This window comes from Stegostoma tigrinum, chromosome 38 (genome assembly GCF_030684315.1).
Source record: "Stegostoma tigrinum isolate sSteTig4 chromosome 38, sSteTig4.hap1, whole genome shotgun sequence".
In the NCBI taxonomy this organism is placed as follows: Eukaryota; Metazoa; Chordata; class Chondrichthyes; order Orectolobiformes; family Stegostomatidae; genus Stegostoma; species Stegostoma tigrinum.
Window position 1 is genome coordinate 24,769,472 of NC_081391.1, and position 8,158 is coordinate 24,777,629.

Consider the following 8,158-nt stretch of genomic DNA (forward strand, 5'->3'; position numbering starts at 1 on the left):
TATTCCTGCTGAATTTTGACCTCCCCTTCTCTCTCTCTCCTTTCTCCCTCTCCGTAGCTACGCCTGCTGCCTCAGCCAACCCCTTCCACAGTACTCCCGCACAAATATCCAGCTCCATGATGGCCGTGACCCACACTCCGTTTGGACCTGTCGACGTGACTGCCACCTCCTTTCCCACGATGCCCACAGCTGGGGCTGCCCCCATGCCTGTGATGCGGATGCCACAGAGCACAGGCATGCAAGGAATGGCGGGATCAAGCTACGTTCCCATGGCAGCCCCTCCACCCCCTGGTCCATCTGCAAGCTCCACCAATCCATTTTTATTATGATCCTTGTCTCAGCTTTGTGTTTAACTAATCTGTTTTATAACTGATTACTGTCTCTTCCTCTGTACAATTCCAGTGTGAAAATATCCTGCAATTTTCAGTTTTTTTTTTGAACAATTGTGAGAATGTCATTAACACTGCCGGTATTCCAGGCTTCTGTTTGTGTTAAGTGACTCTCAGCTGCCCTAGGTTGAATCCTGTCTGATTGAGCAGTTCAGTGACTTGAGAGAGAATCTGTCCAGTGTTGGTTGGGATTTTGTCTGCAGTTTTCTGTGATAGCTTGCATTTCCACCTTTGCTTCATCAGAGCGACAGACTCCAGTGGCAAGCAAGCCAAATTCGCCCTCCCCATAACCATGGGGCCATAATGCTGGCCATTGGTTGATTTTTGTGTGGCTGAGTTGCCATGAGGGTTGCTGGGCCTGAGGCTTCACAGTGCTGCCCCGTTCTTGTTTTGTGACTTCAACAGGCGGTGGCTGAGTGGGAAACACAAATGTCAAATGTGTCCATTTGTCAGGACCGCCGGTGTTATCCCTTGCCGTTCTATTCCTGTCAACGGTGGTGGGAAATGTAGCAGTTTTGTGGGGAGGCTGTCATACATGACTGCCTATCAGTTCCTTCCGGAACCTTCAAAGACCTGTCCAGGTTTGGTTGCTTTCTGAGCATATTTGTTCCTCATTGCATTTTCTAGTTGCAGCCACTGTATCTGGATACAAGCTCTGCTGTCTGTGTGCCACCTCCTGTTGGGTAGATTTTTTTTTCTTGCTGAGTCCTGGACGTTGTCTCTCACTCTCATCCTACAGCACAATGGATCTGGAATATTTCCATGCCAACTAAACCTTGGTTTTTCACATGCCACCTCACCCCCAATCTTCCTCCTTGCACCAGTTGCATTGTTCCAAGCAGCTCTGGCCTTGCCAATTAGTGATGCTGTTGTTGTTGATTAGCAGCATTGTTGTCTAGTGCGTTGGTGGCAATGCTTTCAGACCGTGTCAGTTTGGGAGCTTCTTTATCACTGTCAACTCCCAGGGGAAACTGATTACAGGAGTATGTCACTCTGCTACTTCTGTCCATTAGTATCCAGTTGCAAGCTGTGAAATTTTTTTCTTTACATGCTGAGAGGCCCCAACAATTGGGACCAAGATTTTACAGCTCGATGCTCGAGTCTGTCCAGCGTGAACCTGGTCCTGTTGTTTTTCTTTGATTTTAAGCTGTTTACGTTTTTTTTTGCTGTAGTGTGGTTACGAAGTGCTCTGCTTTATCAGTTCCAGTGACAAGGGGAAAGGCAATAGAGGTAATGTTGAAATGATCAACGCCTGCAGTGATCTGCTCCCACAGCACCCCCCACCCCAAAAAAAAGTATTCATTACTCAGCGGAAAGATCGGTTTCACCATGGGAGGTGGGGGGAATCATTGTGTCAAGGCTGTTGACTGGGCAAGGGCTTTTTGACAAATTGAGGGGGGGTTGCAGAACGCAGTTTTCACGACACTAGCTTGATTCTCAATAACACTAATCATTAGCCGAGCAAGTAAAGGACTTTAATTTTTTTTGAGTGGTTCAGGGAGGCTATGCAAAAATGTTCCAATTTCCCACCTGCCAGTCAATTGTGTCTGACAGCTTCTTGGATATGGCTGCTCCTGATACCATTGTTGCTGACAAAGACTTTCAGCAGTTTGTAAAGCGCACACACCTACTTTTCATTAATCATATATTTTCAAAACGTATTGAATTTGTACTGAATCTGTTCCAGAATTTGAAAGTTGGCAGTGTTTGCTAATCCACACGCTGGCTTGCTGGGTCAGCAGTGTGTCTCCTAACCTGCCCAGAGGCCTCAGCAATTCTCCCTCTAGTTTCCCTCTCTTCCCATATGTCACTGGCACATCAGACTCCCGATCAAAAAGAACTTGCAATTTACTAAATTTTCAGAGAGCTGTCTGAATTTAGTCCTTTTCTGAAGCCCTTGAACCTCCAAATTAGTACAAGAGCAAATGTGAGAGAAGATTTGAGAGGGTCTAACCCAGTTTTAATTCAGCATTAGATTAGTTTGAATGGGGGAGGGAATTGATATGTTTTGCATTTGCATTTTTGGGAGCAGTATGAGGTGTAAAGCTGTCATCTCTGAACAGAGAAATGCACCTTAACTTTAACCCTTTGCCCAGAACTTTATAGTTCTTTCTGTGTGCCCAGTAACTAGTTTTTGGAGAGTGAATGACTGCTTCTCAACACTGAACACACCCAGAGCTTCTCTCAGACAATGAATTCCTGCTGAGGTGCTTTTATTACTGTCAAGATTTCCTACTGATATGTTTGGGCCAAATGTGTTCTTTGAAGTTGCAGTGTGACTTTATCCATTTGTGGAGTCTCTCCTTGGAGATTTCCTCCAAAACCATTTTTCCTCCTTTTTTTTTCCTGCAGCTGTTCATAATCTCAAAAGGGATATACGCACACACACCTGTCCTGCCCACCCCTCCACATACACTCTGCCCCATTCAGACTCCTGTGGTGGAACTATACAGTGAACAGTTACTTGTCTCATCAAGTATCGTGCAGGAATTTTTTTGAAGTTTACAAACACTAATGGTGTGTAGGTCAAGGACTGAGGAGAATTTCGTGAAGCTTTTTAAACTCCGAATTATTCCACTGCACTTAATCTTGTGGAGTCAGGATAGGGGACTCTGTGTAGTGTTAGGTGACCCTTCTCTGTAATTACAAGAAGGCCAAACTACAGCAAATGTTCACAGCAAAATTAATAAATGCTTTAATTAGTCAGGATATTTTAATTCTGGGAATGTATCAATTTCTGGTCTTAAAAAACATTTTACAAAAAAAAACTAATGAAGTGAAAATTCCTCTTGCAATTCCAGTCTAGATCAAATACATGGAATTGCCAACCCAGAAAAAACTTAAGTTCTGCCTCAGAATGAAATGTCCTCTGCAGTATTATCGGTCTCTGTGTGGCATAGTATTTAATGGCCTTTGTATATAGGAACCCTTTACAGTACTTATTGTTCCTGTACAAAAACCCTCTTGTGTTTTAATGATCTCTGGGTACAGAATGTTACTTGATACCTTCCAACAAACTACAAAAAGTGATGCTCAGTGTTGGAAAAGGTTTTTTTTTTGTTTTTCTCATATTACTGGAGCCAGTTCTCTGGGGACAAGTGTCCAATCTATCTAGAGAACCACACTATCCTGGGTAAAACTGAAAGACACTAACAACTTAAAGCGTATAAGCCTTGGTGCAGTAATTTTAAATAACCGGTATTGAAGCAGTATCGTATTTATGTTCTGACTAACATTATATTTGTTTACAGGCATTTCCAAAAAGATGTTTACCATTGAATTTCTTTACATCTCTCCTATCCTCATCAGAAACCTTCCTGGTCCGGCCCTGCCTGCTGGTCTCTGTCACAAGCTGTAGTCTCTAAGTGATCTCTCAGGCTCACAGGAGGACTTTGGGCACCGTTTTGTTTTTAAAGTTCAAATTTGACAGTCTGCTTTCCAGTGTTTCATTTCTGAGGCAAATTGAGCCTCACACTTTCTCAAAGTATTTCTGTGTCCAATACTTGATCATTATTTTCTGAATCTCTTTAGATGTCTTGACTTATGACAGTGAAAGGAGATATACCCTTTATCCATATAAATGTGTTGTCCAGGGCTATTGGGTTGTTCGTTCAGTTACACACTGACCTTCCAGCTGTTTTTGAATTGGTGCTAATTCAGTTACAGGTATCTACTGTGGGAGCTTTGGGCAGAGGCATCAGGCTGAAGCAGTGACGCTCAGTGCTTTCATTGTGCCTAGCCTGGGCTGTGCTTATCCTGGGAGTGCTTGATGAGGACAGTATAGAGGGAGCTTTACTTTGTATCTAATACCGTGCAGTCCCTGTCCTGGGAGTGTTTAATGGAGATATTGTGGAGAGAGCTTTACTCTGTATCTAACCCTGTTCTGTGCCTTGCCCAAGGAGAACTTGGAAATGCTAATATTAGGTGGCTGCAATCAGAATGCATCCCAGCACAATGTCTCTCAAATTAATAAATACAAAATTTAAACCAGAGGTTAACATTTGAAATTTGAAGTACTTACTGTGATATGAAAGAGGGAGAAATGATTTCCAGAGGTTGCTGCAAGTATTGTCAGATATGATTATTGTATTAACCCCAGTCATTAGGGTAGTTGGTAGTTTTACTGAAGGGGACAAATATTTGTACACTTTTTTACTGTATGAGAAGCACGTCCATGTTTGGGATTAAATGTGTGTGTGGACACATGCAGGGATAAGAGTGGGGTCTGTGGTTTTCTCTCTTTGAACACATTTGACATGGAGAACAAGTCCACTGGCAGCTGCTGCTCCAGTGTTGCAATACTTGAATAGAAAACCCCATTCCCCCGATTCCTGGTGTCACTGGAATCTGGAAGCAGTCCAGTGTGATCTCCAGTACAGTCAACAGAAGAGATTTTAAAACTTAGAGTGGGTAAAATCAGAGCCTGTGGGAAATGTAACAGCAGCTGAGATAAAAGGAGGCAAAAAGCCCCTCGTAACAGTCCATTTTAAAAAGTGTGTGAGATTTTGGACAGTTGCTGAGTTGTGGATCTTGCAATTCAAGTTGATGTCAAAGAAACCCATGATTACCTCAGGAGTAACAAGGATAACGTTGACTGATCTTTGAACCAGGCTGTCAATTCTGATCTGCTAAAAAGCAACTTGGCCAATTTTGAGCGTGTTGACTCCTCATTTGCCTGTAGTATAATGGACTTTTTAACTAGAACGATATGCTGGTTCCTGTAAAAATGAATTATTCCTGTACCTTTTTGATTACTTTACCCCAAAGCACCCTCTCAATCCATTTTATCCTGTCTGATGAGCTTTCTCCTCTTGTGTTGGTGTCTGATTCCTGAACGCCTCCAAGCAGCAATAGTGAGGTACTCTGAACCTCTTGGGAAATCTGCTTGGTACCTCCTTTTACTTCTCGCACTGCACTGGTTCAGAAGATATGTTCTCTGTTTTATTTTTGTAAAATTTACAGCATTTGAAGGGACCTGGACATCTGGTACTATTTGTACACGTTTGTGCCACGGTATTGTGCAGAAATGGTGGTTACTAAGAGCTGTCACTTTAATTTCCTGTCCCTGTGTTGAAAGCAGCCATTACCAAAACCACTGGTTTAAGCTCCTTTGGCAAGTGAGAAAGGGCCTGAGCTGTACAGACCAGTGGAGACCTTAGCTTCCCAAACTGTGCTGCTTTAACTCATCCATCTAGCTCTCAGCAGCAGTTAGGGATGGTCTCATGGCCAGATAGGCAAGTCTTACGCTGGCTTTCTGTTGTTGGCATTGGCTAGTGTCAGTCTCTGCAGCTTGCAATATTTGCTAAATGGCTGTCTCTGTTTCGTACACACAATTTACTTTTGAGTGTACAAGGGGCAAAGTCTTCCACAGGGCCAGAGGTGCGAATTCCAATCAAACTTGCAGACGAACAGGTCCCTTCAAATTAGACATTGGTAAAATTTAGACATCCAAAGAATTTATTTTGTAGTTTATCATATGCATTAATTTATTATTCATGAGTATTTATGTATAAGTATATTTACCCTATAGCAACCTGGTGTGCAAGACTCACTCATTTTTACTTGTAGTTATGGCGATTCTAATGTTTATGGACACAAAGTCCAAGTACAAACTATGCATGTGGAATTATTTAAGAACGGCTTTATTCCTGAACTCCATTATTGTTTTATTAGACAATGTCTTTGGTATTTTAGAATTGTTTATACTCACTGCTAGTGATGCTGTACAGTGTAGTTAATGTTTTAGTATTGTTGATGCATTTGCTGATATTTCTGGACTGTGGCAAGTGTTATTTGGTGCCCAGATGCTGTTGGTTTGAACTATAGTTGTTACTACAATATGTTGGGGAATTGTCTATTATGAAATAATTATGAAAATTGAATGGTACCCTCCCCTTTGCTGTAAAGATCTATTACTCCTTGTCTGCTGCCCTGTTACCCTACCACAGCAGTTAACCACTGGCAGTCAGTAACCAGAACCCAAGTTGAGAGAACTGCATGTGGGTTATGGAGCAACAGCTTTAAGCAGTAATTCAGAATTTGATTTTAATTCCCTGTCTCCTGCTCTACACAGTGCCATATCTCTGTTGGGCACCAGAATCACTGCTACAGTCCTTACTTTTACTGTAGATATCCAGTTGTGTTTTTTTAAAGAAAGTATTAAACCACTTTGGCCAGATTAACTGTACCTGCAAAAATAAAATTGTGAACTTGTCCTAGACTGGTGCATTTTTAAAATCTTGCACCTGAGATCAATGTTGGCAGAACTTCCCTGGTGAGTTCAAATCAGTGATGCAAGTCTGGGTGCTTTATTAGTGGGGCCTGTTGATTTACAATTCAGTAGTGGGTACTATTTAATATTTCTGTGGCAGGCTAGTTTACTGAGCAGAGTCATTACATATCATCCTGTGCAATATTATCTACATAGCTGTAAGGGTATGGGAATACAATGACATTGATTACATTTAGGGTTTGACAGTATTTTAATAAATCTTAAGAGCATGTAGTTTGTGCCCACCCTGAACTAGCAAGTCCTTAGTCCCTCTCCCTTTTTTAAAAACCCAATAGTTGCACATCCTCTTCAAAGGTGTTGTGCCCAGACTAGATACAGTATTCTACTTGAAACCAAACCAACTTTAAGTGTAACACTGTTTGCTTGCTCTTATACTGTGCCCGTTAATCAACATCCTAGCTTTATTAACCATGCACTCCTATTCTTGCTACTTTAAGTAATTATTACACATGCTTGAAAAAGCAAGGTGTTGAGGAATGCCTTAAAAGGAGCAAAGTGATTGTAGGAGGGGGAATTCAAGCTTGGGATCTAGGCAATAAAGTACAGGTAACAATCTTGGAGCAATTTTATTTGAGAATGCACAAAAGAGGAGAAAGGAGATGAGAAATAGAGCACTGTGGTGCTGGAGTAGATAACTTTAACTTGTGTTGTTCTGGACTCGGGCAGCAGTTTAGTAAGGATAGAATGCAAGAGGCCCACACATCATTTGTTTCTGAACAACTGGCCCGGATCCATTTGTGCACAGTGTTGATGGATTTGAATTACTGTTAACACCCAGCTACACATGCTGTTTCAGAAGAAACCACCAAATATAGTGTTTGTGTACATTCATTTCCTCATTCAACCACTGATTAAAAATACAGCCTCACCATAAACAAATTCCCACACATTCTGCAATGAGTACTGAGATTGTATGAGCAAGTATTCAAAATTGTTTACTCAATACAATAGGCTACCACTGCCCCTACATCTGGGTCGGGAGGGCTGCCCCAAAAAGGTATAGTCTTAGTAGTGGGCTTCTTGTCTCAGTTAGCTACACGAGAGCCCTTTCAAAAAGCAGGTGGGAACTCAAATCCAGGCCTCCTGGTCCAGAGGTTCATTGTGCCACAAGAAACTTTCAGTAGTACAAGGTGTCCTAGAATCTAAACTTTCTCATGGATTTGTTGGGGAGGCTCATATCTGTGGCCCATCTTAAAGAGGAGATGTGAAAAATTTAATGATAGCCTTGAGCAAAATACTGTAGCTCTTGAATTTTTAAACGAACAAGAAAACCTGTATTTCCAGCACTGTAACAGAGATTTCTCTCCATAGATGATGCAGGGCTGAGGTGGTGAGAATTTTGTTCCCCCTTTTAGAAACCGCACCAATAGTGGTCTACCCTTGTCTAGTTCCATCACCAGCCACATCTCAAATTAAAAACAAATGTTCTCTTTCCTTGCTACTCCCTTCCCCCTTGCCCCCTTTTTGAAAAAAAAGC

The 8,158-nt window shown here is 41.9% G+C and overlaps 1 protein-coding gene across 3 annotated transcripts in view; it reads left to right on the forward strand.

Annotated features, from left to right (window-relative positions):
• LOC125446967 (epsin-2-like) overlaps positions 1 to 8,158 on the forward strand; it is a 38,829-nt gene that overhangs the window by 27,534 nt on the left and 3,137 nt on the right. For 2 of the 3 annotated variants that reach the window (XM_048521000.2, XM_048521001.2), the window contains exon 11: positions 58 to 6,603. The exons of the other annotated variant lie outside the window; for it this stretch is intronic. In XM_048521000.2, coding sequence (XP_048376957.2) covers positions 58 to 329 — 272 coding nt within the window. In that variant the 3' untranslated portion in view covers positions 330 to 6,603. Of the gene's footprint in view, positions 1 to 57; positions 6,604 to 8,158 lie in introns of those variants that run through there. 3 annotated transcript variants of the gene reach the window in all.